The 25,546-nt window shown below is 32.4% G+C and overlaps 1 protein-coding gene across 16 annotated transcripts in view; it reads right to left on the bottom strand.

Annotated features, from left to right (window-relative positions):
* The window catches only part of MEF2C (myocyte enhancer factor 2C), a 182,097-nt gene that overhangs the window by 78,771 nt on the left and 77,780 nt on the right, over positions 1–25,546 (bottom strand). For 10 of the 16 annotated variants that reach the window (XM_026718934.2, XM_026718943.2, XM_087927078.1 and 7 more), the window contains 2 exons: positions 18,610–18,803; positions 983–1,186 (listed from right to left, as the gene is read on the bottom strand). In XM_026718934.2, the coding sequence (XP_026574719.1) occupies positions 983–1,186; positions 18,610–18,663 (258 nt within the window). In that variant the 5' untranslated portion in view covers positions 18,664–18,803. Of the gene's footprint in view, positions 1–982; positions 1,187–18,609; positions 18,804–20,721; positions 21,106–22,280; positions 22,506–25,546 lie in introns of those variants that run through there. The other 6 variants (XM_026718901.2, XM_087927072.1, XM_087927077.1 and 3 more) reach the window with 6 other exon arrangements.

The following is a 25,546-nucleotide window of genomic DNA, read 5'->3' as shown; positions in this document are numbered from 1 at the left end:
AATGCATAATAGAAAATATCAAGTCACATGGGAATGTAAGTTTGGCAAGATAGGGGTCCTGTTAGGTCAAAGTGGTCTATCTCATCAAGAAAGATCATATTGTTTTATTAATATGCTGTTATCAATGAATTTCATTAATAGAATCTTATTAGTCAAGAACTGAAGAAAAGAAAGACTATTTTAATGGTCTGCTGCAATGTTAAGAATAGTTCCTAAGAATCCACAGGAAGGCCTATAACAGTAATTTATTTACATTTTTTTCAGTTGACTGAAAGTATAAATTTATTCAACTTTAGAAATCATTAATTTTTAGCAGTTACTTTTATTGCTTAAAACGTTGTTTCTAAATTTAATAGAAACTATAATATTTGTATTTGCACTGGGATTTTTGGAAGTTTGGAAGGACTTCACTTATTTTTTGCAGGATTATGTTATGCATTTCTGTGTTTGCACTGAAGTGCAGAATCAGAAATACAAGTAGCCACCAGACAGGCACTTAAACTCTGGCTCCACTGAAATCAGCAGCAAATTCTTTAAGATTGTTACAATAAAGTATGCATTTGTTTAAAAACCTTAAGAGTTCCTGAGACAGAGCAAGTCTATTTACATCTTTGTTTAAAACAGTCATAAGATTTCAAAGTAAATTGATGACTGCAAGCAAAAAAATTAGAAAACATTTGAAAATCAATGCTATTATTCTTTTCAAAACAACAAAACATACCGATTAATATATATTAAGGAACATGTATGACATTAATTTACCAAAAGCTTCCTTTATTTACATGGTTAGGCTCATAAATTATATTTCACTTGCTAAAGCATTACAAAACATATTGGAGAGTATATTTTTAAATATAAATCCATGGTTTTAAAAAATTGTGAGATTGTATTTGATGAAAGTATCTGAATTTTAAGAAAGGTTTTACAACTAATATAGTACGTTATAGGAAAAGAAACCCTCCTATTTCAATATAATACTTACCTCGACAATATCTGAATTCGTTCGACTCTCATGCGGTTCATTGTATTCTGTATACTTCAGCAACACCTTGTCCATATCAGTGCTGGCATACTGGAAAAGTTTATTGGTGCTGTTGAAGATTATGAGAGCAATTTCACAGTCGCATAGAACACTCAACTCATAAGCCTTCTTCATTAACCCAAATTTCCTCTTCGTAAAAGTCACCTAAAACAAACAATTAAGGCAGAAATCAGGTTTGATCCTTTCTCAATTGCTTTAATTCTTAGATTCTAACAAGTTCAGAAGTGGACTGCATAATATCAATGCTGAGTGTAAATATATATAATAAACAACTAACTGAAGAAAGGCTTGAATGACATTCATTAATCTGGGCCTCATCTTTACAGATTTAAGCCAGGACATTCTATATAATAATGCAATTCAAAATATGCAACACACAATGTCACCTTTAATGTTTTTCTTAAATCAACTATTTCATACATTATTAGTTTCTTACATTTTTTATTTTCATTTACTATAAACTAGTTTGTTACTTGCAAACCTATCAACATTTAAATTTGTAATTCATTGTTCTCTTTGGAGGACTTCATGAATGTTAGCCAGTTCTAACCAACTGTATATTAGGAGACCTGAAACAAAACTAGTCCTGCCTTATGTCAAATAACAGACTGTTTAAAAAGGACTGCTTTCTAAATAAAAAATATTAATTAACATTTTTTTCATCAGGTACTGATTATAAGACACAAATCTAACAGGTTTCTGATGTAATCAAATTAAACCTATAGTATAATGCTATGGCTAAGGAGCTAGTTACACGCTCTAAGGCTACTTAATTAGTTTTAGTTTCTATCAGTTCTTTAATGCTATCAATAAGAATATCTCTAAAACATAAAACACTCCAATATGTATTATTCATAAAGGTGTGTTTAATCTTCTCATAAGTCTAATGCATGCTAATGTAATGCAAACTGCTATAAAATATTATTTAACCATACCATGAAAAACGTGACATTAAATCCATTTCATGTTACCAACTAGTCCATCTCAAAAATGTATCTAGTTTCCTGTTCTTTGCAAATTTATATTCTACAATATAAAAAAACTACATTTGCATCTGATACATTATTTCTATTGATTTTTTACTATATAGAAGCAGAAGTCTAAAATAATTTTCAAATTATTACATTGTATTACATTGTATTCACATGGATATATACATGCAACTATCTCTACTATTCATTAAACATAATTTGCAGTCATAATATTTAATGTAACTATCAAATTTGCTGAACTGCATCACATTAGTATTGATCTACAAGCCAACAGATACATAAAAGATCTGACTACATATCTGAGTAATGCTAGTGGAGTAAATCAGCACAACTCTGTGGAATTCAAACTATTTCAATAGGATTTTTTGAAAAGAGTTTAGGTTCTAAACAATAATGCAATACTTAATTAGTTCTGTGCAGAGATTTCCTGAGCCATGTTAAGGTCCTATCTGGATGCCTGGAAGCAGTTAGATCTGGATAACTCTATCTATATCCAGTCCAATATTAACATCCTATTAGGTTGTTAATAAGATAACATCCTATTCCATGAGGAACACTGATAAAGATTGCTATACAAGTGCACAGAGCATTGAATGGACAAGCACTGAATCTGCTCAAAAAATTGAGAAGAAAATTATGGTGCCTTATCCACTAGGGTTACCACTATTCCATATTTGCTTATCTTGATTTGACATTCCAAAAACACTTGAGCTCATGAAACCAAACTCAACTTTGTCAAAGAAATTGATAAAATATAACCACGTAGGTCCAGTAGGCATGTTTATAGCCAATTTGAAACTGTTATTTCAAGATGGGGTTTGGTTTATAAAACATGAAAATATTTTTTCCAAGTAATATGAGTTTATGTGTGATTTGTTCTTTTTTTTTAAAAAAAGAGAAAAGGTCTAGATCCTAAAATATGGATTGGGCTGGATATATAAATCCCATATACTGTTTCTGCATTTGAAACTATTTTCAATGAAACTTGCAGACCACAGTACTTGGAAAAAGACCGTCTGTATATGGAATAGTTTCTGTTGAATAAAAACCTCAGAATTTAGCATATTAAACGTTCTCACCATCAACAGTACATTTTGGAACAGAAATATCTATAAGACCACTGTGTTTACAGTTAGGTATTTCTGAATATTGAAGCTGACCACATGAATGTGCTACATAGCACATACTAATTTTCATGAGATTTGTTGCAGACTTTTGCAAATGACTTCTTTTCATTAGGCTGTAATTTAAAACAATGACAGAATAACTAAAGCATTTATTTCTTTAAAAAAGATTAAAATGTAATCCTAATTGCTTGGAATATGATTCATTAGCATTTTCCCCAGGTGCATTATATGATGATCTTACCATTGTTCACCAAGATGTAAAACTGGTTTTATGCATCACTGTTTCTAAAGTGAAATAATTTTTACTATTCATTTAAAATATGCCACTCACAGTTAAAAATTTCAGACTTCTTTGCACTTAGCATAGTATCATCATAAATCATTAATCTCTTATACTTTTACAATAAGCTGTCATAGGAATGAATCTATTCTTTTCATGTTAGTGAAAGTTCAAGACTTAAGAAATTATTAAGAGCATCGTGAAAAGTATTTAATTTTTTTCTTTTTCATTATTCATGTGCTAAAACAAAGTATATTAGGTTTTTAATGTATGTGATTTATAAAAATAAAAAACAATATTATGTACTTTTAAATAATATATTGGTCTCTCTAGTCTGCTAAATTAATCATTCAACTAATTAATTAAAATCAGTCTCTTGTCTTGGTTCAAGTCACCTTGAATCTGAAGATATGTGATTTTGTCCTCATTAATAAAGTTTTAAATAATTGAATTTATCTGCAGGCATGAAACCTTGAAATATCTTCCTAACTCTCCAGTACCATTTTCTACCATATTTGCCTGAAATATTTAGTTCCACAAATACGTTTTAACAATAAAGACATTTATCTAATTCCATATAGACATATTAGTGCTTAAAGGAAATGCTGAAATGATAACCTTTCTCATTGCCCTTGATATCAGATGTCCTGGGACTGAATCCTCAGCATCAGAATTCATTCCATGAATAGTAAACAACAACTGCTATGATCTTTTGGCATTAGCTGTGTTAAACTAGAGTGGATGAGAGTTGCAGTCAAAAGACTTTAATGGCACTAAATCGCTTAACCCTGTTACAGAATAATGTTTCTGCAATGAATATTTTCTTTTTTTCTTTTTGGTGAACAGACTGTAGATGCCTATCAAAAACATACATAGCAAACAGCAAACAGTTCAGAGTCCATTATTTTCAGTGATTCCAAAATTTGGAACTGTGTTGCTTATGTGTAACCATCTTGCTCCATTATGACTGTTGCTGAGCATATTTACACACGCAAATACACACACACACACACACACACACACACACACACACACACACATGTATGTATCTGAATATTGCATTCAAAATTTTCAGTGTATTAGAAAGTTGCAATGTTATTTCCCAGTATCTAATAAAAATATCCGTGCCTTCTAAAATATCTGTCTAAATCATTTTCTCCAGTTAACCTTTTCAAATACTAATAACAATAATTTCAGATAATCTCAATCCAGCCATAAAAACCCTACTATCAATATGTGCCCTGACAATTGGTAAACCAGGTATCTAATTGAATTTATATGTTACTATGGTGGCTGATTACTTTATATCCTAGTTGCCATCAACTAGCGGAGCCGGGTCAAAAAATACTATTGGTTATTATACTTATTATATTCTATTTCAAGGGTTATAGGTGGACCTATTAAATAATGACACAATACAGGTTTAGTGCTAATCAACACATTGTTTTATATTTTTATCTGTATAAATTAACTTGTTTTAATTCATGGATTCAGGCAATTTTTTTGAAGACTTTCCATCAAACAACATCTGGCATTAAAATCAAAATTCTCCATTAGGTTGGGATGTTCTATGGTAGCAATGACATGTCACTGCAATAGGAATAAGGTAATGAGTAAACCAGCCCACACTCCAAGAGCAACAAAAATGCTAGGCAATCACCAGCTGAGTAATTGCACTGAGTTTCCATTTATCCAAGGCAGAAATATGTTCTATGTCAATGAAAAGTTAGAAAACTAAAACATCACAGTCCACCAATTAACACTGTCAAAACAAATTCTTGTGATGATCAATAATGACATTTATCATGATATTTATTTCCCACCATCTTTTAGTGGTTTTGCAATGTGAAAATGCCATAGCTAAACAACTAATTATATATGTATAAAAGAACCTGAATTATTAACAAATAAAATAAACTTTCATATTATAATTGCCTGTAATAACTCATGGTCACTTTCTCACCCTTACCCAGTTCCAACTTTCTTGCCTTGATGCTGTTGTATTAAATAGAATGGTGGAGATGACAATATACTTTCTCTGTGTCTGTTCTCATCTATAATGCTTGCCTGAAAATTTCCAAAAGTCTGGATGTTTAATATAGCTGTCTAGCAAACTACTAACTACTCCTGGTTTCATTGTGCTTCTTTTCTTTTTTTAACTCTCTCTTTAACAGTGTCGTATCAAAATGGATGTCCTATCAAAATGTCCTATCAAAATGGATGTGACATAAATTATGAGATAAATAAGCATTGGCTAACTTTTTAGTTAACTTTTTAGTTAATTCCTCACAGAAGACTAATTCATGCAACCTTATTCACTATCAATTTAATGACATGGAACTCTTTCAAAATAAACTCCTCGGAACTATCTTAGGTTTACTTAAAGGTGCTCCTGTTCCTTCTCTCTATGCAGAATCTGGTAGATACCTAATTAAAGCTGGAATAATTGCAAAACTTCTCTCATTACTTGATTTTGACTTGTAAAGCAGTGCCTGCTGGAGAAGTGAATTTTTCCACTCACTCTTATACCACTAGTTGCTTTACATTTTTATTCCATCACATGTGTATCTTTCATTTTTTTTCAAAATTATTTTAAATTCAAACAATCCATACAGTAATCTGTTATTCAAAAACAGGATGTTGGGGTTCTTAAATTTAAATTGTTTCAATTATTACAAAATAAAATTATCCTTTAGAATGCACTAAAAGTGAATGTGAACATTGGCTAACCCTTTAGTTAACTTTTTAGTTAATTCCTAAATCCTTCAGATTCCAGCAAATGGCATCAGTAACTGGAGTCAGTTTCCCAATATTCCATATAATATATGCCTATCCTTGCTCCAAGGAAATTATAGAAGATTTCACCATTGCATTGACCTACTTCCATTTCAGCATGTGGAAATATTCTGGAGCCTCTCTTGATAAGAAAATCATTTTTGTCTGATTCTTATAAAATTGAATATTTAATAAAGTTAGATAAGGAGGCATTGCTATAGAAATTAGTAAGATTTTCATCAGCTGCTGCTAAACAGAAAGAACATTTTATCAAAACTTTTAATGTTTTCTAATATTTTATGTGCTATAATAATATTGTTTTAATATTCTTACTTGTACTTATTTGCTGTAAGCCTGAAATCCAGGTTAATGGTTCTTCAAATTTGCTTTGCCATGCTTTATTGCCCCATGCATTTTGAGAGATAATTCTTAATTTGCTTTTGACACATCTGTCTGCAATTGTTTTTTTCTATATAAAGTAGTTTGAAATTATATTTTTATTGCCTTAACAAGAATGAGATAGGACCTCATTGAGCTTATTCATGCTTTGATTATGATTAGCAAGATTGATGTGTACTAAAACCCACACTCTAATAGGGCTTCCACTATTAAAACTCCTTGAGCATAATATGTATCTTCTCACTTATTGTATATGTACCTTCTCTTTCACCTCAGAGGAATGAATTAATTGGTGGAGAAAAAGACAAGAATCAGATGCCACCACCTGTTTGTTCAAATCTAGCCAATGCAGTACACAATCCATTGTTCAGCATGTCTACCATCTTTGAAGAGGCACTATAACTTTAGCTTTGGAACTATTGAGATGACAGATGACAGCCAATTTAATCTCTATATATGATATGTGTAACTTCCAAATTTCCAGCTCAGCCTGAAGCCACATTGGTAAAAATCAGTATATGCTAATGTGGGTTCAAATGTCATGAGAATGATTTGAGTGAAAATGAAATATTTTCACAAGGAGCAAGTCTTTCTAAAATATAAATACAGAGATACAAAATGATCCTTCTTGTGCAACTATTGAAAACTAACTAAAATGTTTATTTGTAATGAAGGAGACTTTACTGTTTTCTGATCTGATTCTCTGACATAAAACAGAACTTTGTAGAACATGACAAAATTGACTTCTTCCACCTAGAAGCCATCCCATCAATTTGTGGTACCAAAAAAGGAATGGCATTTAGCCATTGTTTATGTTTAACTAAAATTATAGCCGAAATTCTGTGCCACTCCTAGCTGTAAATGGCTCAGTGTAGGAGCAAAAATTACGGGTGGAAGGTAAAAGCCACAAATCCACTTACTACGTCATCCACTTTTGTGGTGATAAATTATGATACAGAACTATGTTGCTTTTATGTCTGTTGTCCCTCCTCTTCCCCCTTCTCAGGATATTTCTGTGTCTCTTTTAAAAATTTAGTAAGTTGGCAAAATAATTATGACCCTCCTATAATAACAGTGTTGGTATCCACCACAGACACAAAGAAAGAACAGACTTGCTGTGACCCTTTTATTTCACCATACAAACTGGAGCCATTATTTAATTTTCTTTATCCTGGTATTTTCTAGAAATCCTAATCAAAATTGTTCTCAATAATTATTTAATGTTAACATATCTAGAAAACCTCATATTGCTATAGTCTTCCATTATTCCACTGTCCATAGAAATGGAAATACAACAAATACAAATACACCATGTAGAAATAATAGACATGTTTAATGCTAATTATAGTTGACATTTTAAAAATTGTCATATTTTTGAAAATCTTCAATAAAACTGAGTTTGTTGCTCCCACTGAAGTTAATCAGATTTTTTTAGTCATAACCATCTGGATTCAAGATGTCTATCAAAAATAAAATATCCTCCCCAAACTATTTATAATTCTTATATTCTTTCCATTTTCCAGCCCAGAATTTTTAGGGCTTCTGCATATCTTTTCTAGAAAAGAATCTAGAGCAGGGAACCCCAACCCCTGGTCTATGGACTAGCACCAGACTGCAGCATGCCAGAAATTCTAGTCATGCAAACAAGCAATGTCCCACCATTGGATGAAGGCAGCACATGAAACCATACCCCCTGAGGTCCACAGAAAAACCTCTCTCTACATAACCAGTCCCTGGTGCCCAAGAGGTTGGGGGCCACTGATCTAAGTACAGTACTTAGGTACAATTAGCTTCCATGCAAAACTGTCAACAGTTTTCTTGTAGTAAAAATCTCCAAGCTAAATCTCCTTTTCTGTCTTCTCTTTACTATTTGTGTGTTTCAAATCATGTCTGAACAAAGGTTTTCTTACATCCAACTTTATGATTACTCAGTAGCAGTGATAAGCTGAAGATGCATCATTGGATGGTTTTCCCCTGACAAATCTTCTTTTGTATCATGAGCAGATAGGACCCACTGAATGAAAGAACCTTTAAAAAGAGCAGCTAAGGACACTCCATCACCTTCCTGCTATGTTTCTTATAATTCTTCAATATAATTTACAGGGACAAGACAGGACTGAAAGAAACTGAAAAGGGAACCATTGTCCTTGACAAAGCATGCTGATCCACAACTGGCTAAAAAGGGGGTGCAATACAGATGCTTTCAAGTTGTGGCTCTAATGTGAACTACCCCCATCCATTCTTAAGCAAGGGAAAAAAGTTTTGAAGTATTAAGATGATTGAATACCATGAACTTCAGAGGGATTGAACATACTTAAATCTAAATATGCTATTGAACTGGGTTGAGGATTGGGAAGCAGAATAAAAGAAAACATAGCTTTCTGGAGAATCATACCCCCCCCTTTTTTTTGCTACAACAATAGAAGTCTAGTAATGAAGAAGAGAGGTAATCAAACTGCAGTTTTACTGTAATACTTTTAATACCACAGATCTTGCACTTCAAATATAGGATTGTATATTTTGTAAGCAGATTTGCTTTAAGAATAGCAAACAAAAAAAACCTCAGTATATAAATTGGCATTGTAAATGACTTTATGACTTGTCAATATTTAGCATCCCCTTTCTTGAACACATTTGAAAACAATTTTATTCTTTTGCAAGTTGGATAGATGGGCTTCCTCAGAATGGCAGTTCTGTACTTTACTGCATGACAGGAATATCCTTGATCAGCTCTTGTTCTGTTTCACTCTCTGCACTGTATTCTGTTATCCCTTACGTAATCATTGTGGATATTTTTGAGAATCATATGAGAAAACTTTCTTACTGCAACAAACTATACCCTGCTGAATGTTAGACGATAGTGCAGAAGAATTTGTCTGATGCATTGTAAGAAACAATAAGACTATACTTTAGCCACAAAATGCCTAAGACACTTTGGCAAATATAAATACATGTTTGGGTTGAAAACATGTTTACTAGTTAAAACAAAGCTAAAATGTTCATGAGGTAAAGGTCAGAGAATATTTCATTCCCTACCGAGCAAATGGTCAGGAAGCACATTTGTCTCCATTTCCTGTCAAAACAGGAAGAGTGCAACTTCTTCCTCCACACAATGACTTTAGTTTTGCTTCCCACCTCCAGCTCTTATTCCCTGAGGGCCTTCCAAACGAATCCTTAAAAGACAGACATAACTGTTTCTTTGGCTTGCTTGTTCTAGTCTTTGACAACTCATTGACATGGTTTGCTGTTTACATTCCTATTTGTACTGAGAATGAAGAGCAATGTAATCTATATAAATAATTCATTCTAAAATTATGCTTCAATACAGTTTATCAGTCAAGGATTCCTGATCCATGGAGCCCCTGGATCCTGGTATCAATTAGCACCCCCCCTTTTTTTTCAACAAACAAAATTTCTATGCCTTAAGGAAAGCTTTTAGAATTTGGCTTCATTAGGCATTAATTAAGATGTGCAAATTTCTAACAATTAAAAGTCCAGGTTTTTTTTTCCTTAAGCATGTCTTAAATTTTCCATATATTTATCTTGAACTATCATTGTTGTTCGAATATAGGCATGAACAAAGAAATACTAGAATCATATATTTGAAAATATTTCCATCTCAACTGTGCAATGGAATGCTACTATTAAGATTTTTTTCCTAAAAATTATGTTTGAGGAAGAAAAAAACAAGTTACAATTCTCATCTTACTTATTTAACATATTTTTCAAGTATGAAGAGAAAAAGTATATTTTTATAAAATACGGAAATGTGTATATATTTTACTTTCATGAATTTGCATACGTAAGAATACAGACAGCATAATTTGTGACAGTAAACTGACAGTGGAAAAAAATGCAAAGCTTTCTGGCTCCTTGCATGTGTGTGTGAATGAGCAACTGAGCTGGTATAAGCGGCTTGATAATTTCATGTTGTTTAACTATTACTTTCAGAATCCTTCACTATTAGCATGCTGGGTGGGTCCCTAGAAGTTGTAGTCTAGCCACATCTGGAGAGACATATGCTGCATCTTGTTTTACAGTCTTCTATTTAACTTGCAAGATACTACACTTATGAAATTTTACAATTTTAATTTCTAATGATGTAAGTGTACATGTTTATTATTAAAACCAAAAGCATATATTTCAAATTTATTAAGGAGCTTGAATTTGTTTCCAATTATAACAATCAACCACTGCTAAGAGATAATCCTTTAATTTTAGATTGCTCATATATATAATTGAATATGTCCCTATTTTTGAAGGTACATTAACATGTTTTAAAAGTGGCATTGCCCAGATTTCTAGATTTTTTATTTAAAATAATGAAAATGTGTGCCTCATTTGGAACCATCTTTTCAATGTTGTTAAAAATATTTTGTTGATTGTATGAAGATAACCAAATACAGCAGCTAAAGTCAGTATAGTATATAGCATTCAGTCCTATACTAAATTTGCAAGAATTTTGCATTTTCTAAATACAATAAATAAAAGCCAGAGAATTGTTTTGGTTTTTGTAATTATAAACACCTTGTTTTCCTTTTAGTTTAATTTCAAAACCTCGTGTTTCACTATACTGAAGCAGAACTAGGGTTAACAGAAAAAGTGATGTTTCTGTTTTGAAATAATGCACATAATATTGGAAACAGATATCTGTAAATTGTGTGTGTGTAGGGGGGAAGGAAAATCACAGGAATTGTAGAATGAATTGGAATAACCTCTCCCAAATGGAGAGAGATTAAAGTTTTAGATAAGTAACTGAACATCATATTCATTCTGGGCTTTCAGATAATTTTTTTCCCCTCACTTAAAAAAAAAATTACAGCCTTTAGGCCAGAGAATATTACGATAAATAAATAAAATTCTGACTAAAAACAAAAGAGAAGGCTTGATCAGGAAGGATCATTCCAGTGAATCCATATTCACAAACTTAAGGGAAAAAAATCAGATTCTTTTTTAGTTCTAACATTATCTTGTTGTCTACAATGGGAGGGATTTCTTTTTTAAAGCAAAAACACAAGAAGAGCAACAAGTATGGTTCCTCCTCCATTTCCTGGATAAGCCTGACAGATGTTGGATTTGTTAGCCACTGAAATTAAAGCTAAAATGACCATGCAATTAATCAACTCATGAACTCAATTCTGTACAGTTGAGAAAGGAGAGAATCCAAGCAAAGACACATTGAGAGAGTCTTTTTGTTTTTAATCTTTCTCACTGTGGCCAATGGGATATGATTAATTAAGTCAGCCACAGGCCTGATATTGTTTTATCATTTAGGAAAGAGTGTGTCAGGAACCTACCGATTAACACTGTTTCTGGCTGTATTTCTCTTGTAGAATGCTGAGCAAGGGAATAAGAGAGAATTTTCTGCCCTGGCTCTAAAGATACCTCGAGAAGCAGACATCCTATATGACACCTCAGCAATGCTGCCAGTATCATAGGACATCCAAGCCTCAATAAAATTCATACAGCAAGCCTGTCATGATTCATTCAGGTTTTATTACTTCACTGGAGCTAAAATGAAACTGCAGTAACTTGTCTATATCTATCCCAGAGTTATTTGTTCTGTGCCATCAAAGCACTGTAATCATTCGGATCAATGCATGGGCCCATCCTTGCATTTTTTAATGTATTAAAATATAATTTGCTTAGGTTCCAAGAAGAATCAGCTGGCAAAAAGATTATATTATACCCCTCTTTACCCACCACTTCCTGTAGTTGCTAATCTCTTTCAATATTCTTCCCTTTCCAATCATATGCCTGATTTTTAGAATGTGGTTTTTGGGAGTGAGTGTTTTATTGTATTATGAGACATGCTTGGGGGAAACATTTTTTTAGATACAGCACCCTGTATATGGGTCAAAATATAGATAATATTTTTCTTTAGATGTATTCCACACACACTTGAATCTTAATGTTTAATTCTATGCCTTTCTACTGTCAGGTATCAGAGGTACTAGAATCAATTCATAAATCTTTGAATTAATCATCCACAATTCCATGTTCCAAGAAGTCCTAAACCATAACAAGTATGAATATATATATATATATATATATATATCTCCTCTCTCTTTTAACTTAGAGAAACATTTAAAAATCTGTTTTAATCTTATTTTACATGATTTTATTTATTTATTTATTTTGTCAAGCGATTATAAGATTACAGGTATAAGTATAGACATAGTTATGAGTACATGAAATGGATACATATAAGAAAAATAAAAATAAACAATAGGACGGGGAGGGTAGGCACATTGGTGCGCTTATGCACGCCCCCTACAGACCTCTTAGGAAAGGGGTGAGGTCAATGGTAGACAGTCTAAGGTTAAAATCTAAGGTTTTGGGGGTTTGGGGAAGAAACCACAGTCAGGTAGAGTATTCTAGACATTGACCACTCTGTTGCTGAAGTCATATTTCCTGCAATCAAGTTTGGTGCGGTTAATCTTGAGTTTGTATCTATTGTGTGCTCTTGTATTGTTATGGTTGAAGCTGAAGTATTCATTGACAGGTAGGACATTGCAATATATAATTTTATATACTATACTTAGATCAGACCGAAGGCGGCATACGTCTAGGTTTTCTAGGTCTAGAATTTCGAGTCTGGTGGCATAAGGTATTCTGCAATGAGTGGAGGAGTGGAGAACTCTTCTTGTAAAATATTTCTGGACTCTCTCAACTGTATTAATATCAGATACATAATGCCGGTTCCAGACTGATGAGCTGTATTCAGGTATCAGAATGTCATACCATTCAAGTATCAGAATATCAGAAAGTGATCAGAATGTCTGCTAACCATATCCTTACCATAAAGTGATAAAGATTAAAATATTTCACCTAATGTTGTTTTTCATTGTTTCATTGTACTATCATCACCACTATCACTTCTACCATTTCTATTTTAATAATACATTTTAATATATTGTGGTCTAAAAAAAACTGATAGTTCTGAAACACTAAAGAACTTATGCTTATGAAGCTAATACACAAAGGTGTCCCAAAGCTGCTGAAAATCTAGGTCCGGCAAGGTTATTATACTTCCTTTAAATTCAGCAAACATAGCATTATTTTAGCAGCATACTTTTTAAACTGGTATGCCACTAGCTTGGTAATTTTTAAAGAAAATTCTGGATTTATTTGGAAAATTAAAACAAAGATACAGAAGTTCTCTCAACATTTCTTATCCACAAAGAAAGGACTCATACAGCAGTCTTGAATTAAAAAAAAGACTCGAGATTTCAGCAAGAGTGATGCTGACCCTCTTTTCTTCACTTCATAATGCAGCAATATTGAGGGGGGAAAAGTAAATATAAATTTATATTAAGACTAAGCTGTGATTATATAATGGCAATTTATAGTTCCAAATGCTAAGTTTTATTTATCTATTGACAGCATTTATGTGTTGCCACACAGCTCATTATATCTATATCTGTACACACCAGAGAGATAGAGAGAGACTGGCAGGATTTTTGTTTTTTTAGTCTCCAAAAAAATTAATAATCTTTTCAGGAAGCTGGCAGTTGCTGCATGTCTTGCAACATTGGAGATGCAAGAATGAAACAATTTGAATTAAAAAAATCAGAAAGGGATCTTGTGGAATTTGGCCTTTTGGATGGAATTTTGGCCATTTTAAACGTGCGTTTTTTAAGAAGCACAGCCCCCCACCCAATCATATACAGACAATGTATGCCATCTAGTGGTATCATGGTCACTATAGCACCCATGGGTGCTACAGTGCCAAACTCTGGTCCAGGAATATAGACAGCCAGAGATATTCAGGTGGCAGAACAAAATTTTTAGGCTTGATATTTTGAGCATCCCAAAGAAAGAAGGAAGGCAGAATAAAGGTACAATACCTGGGGTGAATTCAGTGGCCGACTTTCAAAGCAGTAAAACGTTTTACATAAAATACTTTGTCTACCCTGCTTACTTTTTTTGTGTGCATTATTGTTGTGCATAAAAAGCATAAGGCAGTTATGGCAAAAAAAAATACAAGAGGCTTTTTTCTAACCAATAATTCACAACTGATATTACTCTTTTGTGCATGCACAATTACAGTTTTATAGTGTGCACACACAAACACACAATTCTTTTATTTATTTTATTACTTGCTATCACATACTGTTAGTGTAGGTTTTGTACATTACATGGACCTATTTTGTTAACTGAAATAATCAAAGCTCGTACATTTTTTCCAACAGAATATTGTAAATAAATCCTATAAACAGATTGCTATTCTCTCTATTCATCAGCACATTAATTCTCTGAAACACAGCAGAATAGAAACGAGTTCATTGTAGGTAAAAAAGCTGGCAAAAGAAAGATCAAGGTGAAAAAGAAAAAATGCTAAAAAAAATTAACCAGTGCATTCCTATGTACTGTATTTGGGCAGTGTTTCTAATTTTGTTCCCTTATCTAGTTTAACCTATTCCTCATCCTTCTTCTCGAGTCACATGATTAAAAGTTATTATTAAGAATTTCAGAAACTATGTTTTGCACTTTTCCCCTTAACTTACTTCTATTTTTGCATGACATTATTTCTTAAAAGAATGGCATATTATTTGCATGGCATTTGACCCTTAACAACAGGATTATGAAACCCACTGATTCTGTCATTTTAGTATATTAATTTCGTACATTTCTACTTTTGGTGATAATGATGGAAGAGCAGGCTTCTTAACTGTTGAAAGTAAATCTTACTGTATTTCATAATGTATTTAGTTGTACTAATGGTAATAATTAATGAATGCTATTATTTAACTCCATTTTATAATGGGAAACAATATTAAACAAGAAATTTTAAACACAGCATGAAGTTGGGGATTAATTCATTTTGATTTTTACACTTCTTCCTTGGAATTACTCTGCTTTTTTATAACAGCCTTTGCACTGGCTGCTATAACTAATAGATTTCAAAAGTTTATAAGCTATCTTTAGCATGACTAAAAAAATTTCAGCGAGCACATGATTCTTGAAATACCCTGAAAATCTTGAGATCTCAGATTCTATTTAAAAACTAGTCAAACCAAATTTAACATGCATAAGAAAGAAAAAGTATTAAAATATTGAATGGAAGATGTTAAATTATGGATGATAAAAATTGTAGATGTTTACAAATAGTCTGAAAGATTTTCATGCCTTGTGATGTTATGCACTTGTGCTTTGATATACTACAGCAGAAACAGCAAAATGCTCAATTAGTATTTTATCATGAAAAAAAAAATATATAAATGCACTGCAATTCATAATCCTTTTGTTACAGAAAGCGCTATCTCCTTTTCTAGATTGCAAGTAAGAGCCAAAAACGAAAGGAACAAATTCTAAATCTTTGTCTACCAATATCAATTTAATAATATTATAGATGCATTCAACCAAATTATGTTTCAGAAGAGAAAATTAAGCCATCCTATATTTCCCACAGAACTAATCCTAATTTTAAAACAATCATGTCCTATGTATATTTTCCTATGCAAATGAAAGTTACTGAAAACACAATGTTAGTTTGATCCCTTCCATACTCATTATTTTTAACTCAAGCAAGTCTCCAATACAAGTATATGAAAATCTTCATCTATTAAATAAAAAACTATGCAACTAAAGTATGCAACTAAAGAAAGTTATGTATTTAAAGAAAGTTCTCACAAAATCCCACTGAAATCAGAAGGAAAAAAAGTAGCCATGACTAACCTAAATTCTCCAATTTCATCAGGAATTGGGTTCTACACTATTCTAAAATTGTTAATATTGTGAAAGAGATACATAGTATATATAAGTTTAATATGCACTCTTACATCTTACAACAATGATAGGTGGGATCCAGATTTGCCTCTGTTAAAAGACAGCAGAAATTATCTACTGGAGAAACGAAGATTTCTACTGAGTCTGTTGAAAGCTCCAGCTCTGGTTTACGTACTATTCTGTATTTCCTTCTAGAAAATATATTCAGATGCATAGAGTTTCTAATAAAAACGTATAATTTAATCATATAATTTAACTTCTTCCAACTCTTGATTTAATCCATTCACTATTATAATAATTATGAATCAACATTTAATTTTATTTTCTAAGAAATAGCAAAACTAAGAGGACATAAAAAGTTGCCTGCTCATGAAACTTAAATGGAGTATTCACAGTAAGTCTAAGCATTTTCAAAAACCAATTCAACAACAGAATTTATCTCTATCAGTTGTGCCAAAAAGTATTGTGCAAGCATTTCAGCAAAGAATAAGACAAGAGAGATCATTTCCAATGAAATGATAGAAAAATAATTAATATAATTAAATATAATGGCCTTTAACTCTCCAGAACATTTTGCATAATTGAGCTAATGTTAACCTCTTTTAAATTTAACTGATTTAAAATGAAGTGACTTACATCTGAAATCGGCAAGACTTAGCTGTGGTCATTGATATTTATTAAATACAGCATTCTGATTTTTTGATAATATTTTAGTCAAACATTTCTTGACTAAATCCTACAGTATCCATATTTTGAATATACAGAAGTTTTTCAACAAAAGCAGAAAATACCTATTCTTAAAAATATACCATCTGAAAATATTGCCAAGTTTGCCTAAAAGATCTGATATATGAATAAACTTTATTTCCTTAAAAAATAAGTAGACTTTTAAATTTCCTCCACTTTTAAATTTATTTTGACATAATTTTAAAGAAAATGGTTAAAAGGATTATGGAAAAAATTACCAAGGTCTATATTCTTAAAGCTGCTAGCCTCTATTTTATTTTTAAATTAAATTCAAAACAATAAACAATAAATTCAAAATAATTTTGCCTCTGACAAAATTATTGCTTTTTGATTTTTCCCAGAACAATAAGTAATCTAGAAGGAAGACTTTGAATGAATCTATCAAGTATGATCACTGTTGCCTTTATTTGAAACTTGATTTTCTGCCATGAAGAGGTCAAGTTATGCTTGTAATGGCAGTGTTTTCAATTTTTTTCACAAGACTCACTTGAAAATCAGAACTATAATGTATTCATACATTGCATCATATTTATAAGAAGCATGCAACCGAACAGCAAGAGGGATACAGGCAAAAACCTGTTTGCTAATTATGGATACCGTGGTTGCATTGGAATCTAAGGACAGCACAGGGATCTCAAAGGAATAATATAAGATGAAGTCTTCTTACTGATCTAGCTATGAAAACAGGAGTAATAATACTTAGAAATCCTGTCTGTGGCTCAAATAGAAAGAAACCCATAAGCCTCTTCATCTGCATAATCAATTAAAATGAGCTAAATGGAACATGTTCCCATTTTCAAAATCTAATCTAAGGCCAAGATGTAGCATGCATCCATAACCTATCTGAAGATTCATGGAGTCACATCTGTTCTTCTGGTTGGCACATTTTAAACTTTTTTTTTGCATGCCTGGATATATGTGTTGACTTTTTAATGTTTGTTTCTTTGTTTTTATACATTCATAGAAAACAATTGCAGCTTTAATTTTAAACAACAATGATTTAATTTTTCCAGAAGTAATTTCTGTATAGGGTTACTGTATTGACATTTTATCTCGAGAACTCTCAGATTTTATAAAAGTAATTTTTAAATAAGAATAACAATTTGAGCAAGTCCTCAAAATGCCATCATGTTATGTTTTACATTACAAAACATATATTAAACAATATAACTACCCAATATGAGCCATTTCAAAAATGGTAAGAGTTATATGAATTATCTTGATCACTGGATTAATCCAAATTAAGATACTAAGCAGTTTTATGGATGATAAAATGAAATGTGTTTTACTTTAATAAATATTGAATTAGATATCAATTATTTCATGAGAAAAGGAATTCCCAGAATAATTGTTTTTACAAATATGTATGTATGTTAATAGTTCAATAGAATTTGAAAACTCTATACATGAAACACATATTAGGATCCATTATTATGTCCCATTGATGCAATGCAGGTGTGACAATTATAGCCTTTGTAAGATCTGATGATACTGGATTTTCAAATTTCAACTCACCTGCCTGTTACGTTCATCCATTATCCTCGTGATCTGAATCTTTTTTCTCCCCATAGTCCCCGTTTTTCTTCTTTCGTTCGTTCCTACACTTCTGTATTTTCTTTTTCTCTTTCCTTCCTCTTTCCTGTTTCCTCAAACCAAGACTCCTTCTTCAGCACTTACACAATTCAATTCACAGACCCCTGCATCCGTTCCTGCCAAGTATACAAAAGAAGTGAATAGTTAAGTTCCTCAGACAAAATCTCAATAGAACTTGATTAGTTGTGGTATTTTATCAAGTGGCCTGAATGCATTTAGCATGTAGAACTGCTAAATAAGCAATTACATTAGAAATGAAGTCAAGAATGGTTCGGCATTATCATTATTAATTACTGACAGATGGGTTGTCAAGGTTTTTCTTAAATACCTTTGGCACTCTAGTTCTACAGTCAATTATTTAGAACATTCATGCATACAAGACAAGATTGAAAGTGTAAATGTTGGAGAATCCTTTTAAGGCATCACTATAACAATTAAAGTAAATGCTCTCCTACATTTCATTGATGCACATTTTTCTGTTCTGTAATTCGTCAGAAATATGAAAAATTACCCGAATCAGAGAGTTAATGAAGCCTTCCATACCTATGCAAGCTAAGTAATCAAGCTAATTCACTTTTGAATGAAAACAGAAGATATAATAATGCTTCTTATTATGCAAATAGGCTGGACCATTATTTTATTAATGTTTTATTTGATATATGGGAAATGTCAACTGATTCTTAAATCTTTTAAAATTATCTTGCATTTAAAAAGATTTCAAAAGAAAAAAATATTCATCCTTCTATCATAGTTTAGTACATATATATTCCCTAAATATATTTGTATATATCTCCATCTACAGGAAATACAATATATAGAACAGTTGTTTGATACTGTATATTCCGTGTACCAAATTCTACACACTACAAATGAACAAACAAAAACCACATTGTAAAAAGTCATAATTGCACCAGAAATCCACAAACACATGGCAGCACTTTTATTCCTCCACAAAAATGCTAGAAGCGACAATATTAATCCAACCCACTGCAAAACATAAACTAAAAAGATATATTTGTGAATTTAAAACCAATGGAGTTTCACTATAGATAAAAATATAATGCAAATTACGTAAAAGCTAAAGACAGAAATCTCTCAGTTGCTTTTTGTAATCCTAAAAGTTGGCTGCAAATGTCATGAAAAGATTTTAACATAAATTGGAGAAACCAGCTTTTCCATATTCATATATGTCACAGTAAAATCCTATTCCTATTAGTCAGATTTTTTTTAGGTGAGTGAGCATGTAGCATTGCAGCCTTAATATTTTATACACAATTCTGGTATAACAAAATTATTTATTAATTAAAAGGATATAAGTGTGCAGACTAAGCTTTTTCTGGTTAATTCGACACTGGTTTTTCTCACAAGAAACCTGAACAATTATGTAAAAATAAAAAGCAATGATTTATCAATGTACTGTTTTCATGCAATAAAGCTGATTCTTATTTTGATATCCCCCTTTCTCCTCTTTTTCTCAGTGGAAAGATATTGGACTTTTTAAACAGAAATTGAAAGGAACATGTGTTACTTTCACAGAAATTCCACATTCTATACACTCTGAAGATGCAATTTTAAATATACTTTTCAGAGAATAAATCCCTTGGAATTCATTGGGCTTACTCATAGGTATAAGCGTGTACTGTTGTACTGCAAATCAGCATTATATTTAAAATGTTTTCATAATATAATTGCTGGCACTATTACTTTGTAGCATTAAAAACTGAAGAATTGATGTTTTCTTAACTATCCAAATCAGCCTATGTGTCAGTGAAACAGTTTCATTTGTACAGTTCTACAATTTTAACTGATGCAGCTTGATCTATTCATAATAACCCAGAAATAGAGTAGAATTCAAACAAGCTCTCTAAAACTGTATTGCATATCATATAAATTTGCACATGTCATAGTCCCTTAGAGTTATTGGCAGTTACGGTAGCGTGTTTATTCGTTTTTGACTGGACTTTTTCTTGGAAGCATCCCCTTAGCCTTTCTCTCCCTCCAGAACTCCCATCCATACCAAATAGTGATTCTTACCTCTGTTTTTTAAAAAGCCAGGTAATTTTCATGTACAAGATGAACCCAAAGAAGTTTAACAGGCTTTCTCCACCACATAGACAACCCATAGATTAATCCAGAGCAAATGCATATGGGACAATTTCCTTTCCTTTCATTCACTCACGTGGAGCCAGAGGCACTATTGGCTTACAGCCCTATGTCTGCCTAAGCTCTTATTCTGTTGAGGGTGGAAGGTCAGAGTGGGCAGATTAAAGAAGTGGTGACAGTTAGCCAGGATGAGAGTTGCTTTACACATCCAGAGTCTGAAGCCTGCATGAGAAAAACCATGGGCTGGGGGGTGGGTGGAGGAGGGAGGAATAGGGGGAGAACGGGAAATCACTGAATGCTGACACTCTTGTCTGCAAGAACTTGTGAGCAGAGCTGGGTAAAACAGCAGCATGGTTAGCCCCTCCCACACAACTATCAGTTCCACATTTCATATCTAGCTTTCAGAAAGAAAAAGAAAAATAGAAACAGTCCAGTGTCAGGAACGTTAAGTATTCAGCAACTATATAAAATATTCTAAAAATAGTATCACAAATACCTCTTGGAACCAGCAAACATAAACCTACTAGGGAGACTGACGGACCACCAAATTTGTATCACTTTAATTTAAAAGATGAATTTGAACCATTGTGCATGTTTGCAGCAACAATTTGTTGACAAGTTGGTGGTGGTGGTGGTGGTGGTGGTGGGAGGAAGAGAATAACCTTTGCAATTTAAAAAGGAAACATTCATCCCATTTATTATGTTGCTGCTTCTCAGATCCAGGAATGTGGAGGATCAAGAAGCTTAACAGTATGCTCACTGTTTCTATCTGTTCATACATATGTGCACATACGCAAGCACTTAGAAACATACACATGATTCAGAGATACAACAGTTCTATCAGTTATAAACAACAGAGCTTTCTGAAGAGCTTTTTGCTCAAAAGTGACTGTAGGATTTTAGGGTTTTTTTAGCTGAATTATACCCCCATCCGAAAGACAGCAGAAAAATATCTCTATAAATACGCTCATATGCATGCATGAACTAAAAATAGAAATTACCATTTATATATATATATATATAGGAAAGATTCAAACCCATGCAGCTAAATTATATGGTAAAGAAACTTGATAAATATATTGTGGGGGTAAATTTAAAAGCATAGTCAATTTATGAGCTATCTACCCTCTAATATTGCCAAATATCTAAAAGTATGTTGACTACCTGCTTCTGAAACTTCTACAAGATCAACTTTCAGTAATTAACGATTTAAAGTTGCCTTTGAAAACCTCCCATGCATTTCTCAAAAACAAAAACAAAAAAGGTTACAACAGCACAAGCTCTAGGCTGCCCTAAAGAATGTTCACCACACAAAACTAGCCATGAATTAAATTATTCCAGAAACCCTATCCAAATAGGTCAACATTAAAGAAATCTTTTAAAACGATGACAAAATTATATGTAAACAAATGCATTAAAAATGTTGATGCTACAGTCTTCAAAATTACTGCCTTCAGCATTTTCCCCCTTTTGGAAACCCAAACACTTACAACAAAAATCAGATTGTTTGCTAAAATGAGGAACTTCATTTTGGCGGGCTTCTGTTCGCTTTACAATTTGGCAAAAGCAGGGACAGCTGAGGGAAGAAGAATCTGAGTTCCAGTGGACAAATCCACACCCTGCAGTCTCTTCCTTGCCTGCTCTCTTACACATTCTGTCCATCTCCCACTCAGTATCACAGCAGCGTCTTGACAGAATGGCAGGAAACACGCACTGAGTGGTCAGGGAAGGAGATGATGTCAGCAACCACGAACAATAAAAGGTGTAAAGGTGCTTCCTTCCTTAAACTGTTCCAGAAGTGCAAAATGGGAACCAAAACTCTTCACTTCCTTCTCTGAACAGACATTTTTGAATCTGTTCTGCTGCAATACTTCAGACAGGGGATCCTTTGAATAAATCACCCAAGGAGCGAGAAGGAAAATCAAAATGGAGGAGTGTAAATGTTTAATTTATAAATAAGGAAGCAACTAGGAAAGAAAAGTCAATGTGTTTGGTGGGTGATGAAAGTTTTTTTTTTAAATATCAATCTGTATATTAAATTAGATATAGTCACTGCTGTTTCCCACCCCATGCCCTGTTTTGATTTAACTGCACATATCAACAGCTGCCTCTAACTTTGCATGGGTAGAGATTTAATTAAAAATGTTTTGTTTTAAAATATAAAAAGAGTCTTTTTTTCCTTCTGTTTTCTTTTAGACATGTAAACAACCACCACCACAACAAAACCCTACATGTGCATTGATGCCGGAAGATAATGTTTCATGCATATTAAAAGAGGAATTGCAATATGATGTAACAAACACGGGCAAGTTTAGCTAACATTCTTCAGGGGAAGCTTTACAGTACTGAGATTTTGCTTTGTGTGGCTATGAATTGCAGCAGGGAATCGTCCATTTCAACATGCAAAACTCTGGCTGTAAAACAAGATTGCGATAAGGATGCTGACCAAGGTTAATATAAGGATTTACATTGTAACATGCATCTACATTTCCTGTAAGAAGGAATTGGATAGCCCAAACCCAATTAAATAGGACATAATCTTTACTAAGTCTATAAATCAGCACCTTGTAAGATAAATCAGGCTGAGAGAGGCACAGAATTGCCAAAGCCGCAAGTTTCCCTGTTGATTTAGTCTTAAATGGAAACGACCCTAGTTCCATTCTCTAAACATGCCACATAGAGTAAGTGCTTTATGAACAAGTCTGGTGTGCTTCTGTTGGACAAAACACTGAGCCAATGAATGCACAGGCCAATGCATATAGCCATCACCGAATTAACTTTCCCTGGCATACTTCACATAAAGCTTAAACCTAAATACGGCTTTTTAAAAATACCTCTTCATACACTTTGGTTATAATATTCAGACAGAAAAGTGGAGGAACATGTAGTTGAAAAGACTGGAATTTACATCCTGTCACAATCTTAGAGATTTTGTTTTAATCAAATGATGTATTGAGTAGTGTATGTCACTGCAGAAAGTGTCTCAAATGCATAAAGTTACTTCAAAATTATGTTGGAAATGTAAACAAGAAGGAACTTTTATCATGCTTAGTAGACATATAAAAAAAGCAGAAAGTTTTCAATTCAAATGATACCAAATATTTAAAAGTTTAATATGCAATTGAAACCAGAGGCTTTCCTTTGGGCAATGATTTATAAACAATTAGGAAACAGACATGGAACTTTGTTTTTATATATGGTAACTACAGTGAGATTATTATATGCACAAGGTGGAAAGAGCCAACATTGCCTACAATGGAGGAATGAATGATAAACATGATGGATCTTGCAAAGTGGCCAAATTAACAACTTTATTAGAAAAAATGTATGGTTTTACTGGATGTATGGTTTTACCTTTCTAGACTTCTTGTGTGGCACAGAAAAAGATGAATTTATGACTTATGATTTTGATACTTCAAAAAAGATCTTAGAAAAAATGAAACTCATGATATAACCAGGGTAAGAGGTAAATTTATATTATGATATAAAGAAAATCAGAAGCTAGTTCTTTATATATATTTTTCTTTTTTGTTTCTTTCTTTATATTTTCTTTTCTGCATTTATGACTTTGTCCTCTTTTTTCCTATCTTTTCTTATTCTTTATATTAGTTTGTTAATTTTTAGCTTTTATAAAAAATATTTTTTAAAAAATAAAACCACTTCATTATACAGTTATACACTAGATGTCATTACCGCTGCACGACAACACAGACACAGCATGCTCACTATAAAGAGGGATCTAATTTGAGCAGAGAGTCATTACTAAGAAAGAGAAAGAGGCTCCGGATCTTTATAAGATTCCAACATCTGTCCCAAACATTTCAGTGCAAAACCTGAACACATCCTACATTTACATATTTCCATGATACAGCTAGACAGCCACGTTAAAATATGGGGAAAGGATTTCATTTCAAAATTCATTTCAAGATAACATTTGCTTATAACAGAAAGTTTGCCATGGATATTCTATAAGAGGTATAGCTAGGAACTGCATAATTTGATCAGCAATGAACAGAAGTCTAAAAACATTAAAACAATCTTTCTTACTGTAAATGGATGCCCCTTAGAAGTATTGGATAACAGTTCTTTTAATTTGGTCTCTTAATATCCAAAGCACTGGATGACTAATTAAATGACCATCAAATGTGTTCCTTAAAATTTGAGGTATGTTTAGATTTACTTTTATTATTATTTTTTTCCATTTCTGAATTAAAGACAACACTTTTCCATTCGATTATAACTACAAAGTCAAATCTTTACAGACGAAACATCAGTTATTTTTATTAAGGCCTTTTTGCTAATCATACCACAGTCTGTCTCTTTTACTCTGCTTTATTCTGTTCTATGCCGCTGAGTATCATTATATGATATATTGTCACAATTTACTCTTAATGTATCTCCCCAAATATACTATTGGGATGGAGTTTTGCTCTGAGCTTCTTTTTTTCTGTCAGCTTTTAATGATTTTAATGACACATCATTCAAAAATCATACTAGGTAAAAATGTTATAACCTCATAAGTGTTCAGCAGATTAAAAACAAATAAATATAGCATTTTATACGAAAGTGCCATAATCATGGTAAAGCGACAAACCTGGTAAAATAGGGAGGTTCTATTGCAAATCAGAGCCCAAACTTTTCTATTTCACAACAGGCATATTTCATAATTTAGTGCCCTGCCTCACAAGAAATCAACCTTTTTGTAACATGCTCAATTGCACTGATTTATTTACTTTCTAAACATTATAAGGAAAAG

This window comes from Pseudonaja textilis, chromosome 2 (assembly GCF_049901715.1).
Source record: "Pseudonaja textilis isolate UNSWEBS1 chromosome 2, rPseTex1.2, whole genome shotgun sequence".
NCBI classification, from domain to species: domain Eukaryota; kingdom Metazoa; phylum Chordata; class Lepidosauria; order Squamata; family Elapidae; genus Pseudonaja; species Pseudonaja textilis.
Note: the sequence above shows the minus strand (reverse complement) of the source record. Positions and strands in the feature narration are given on the sequence as shown.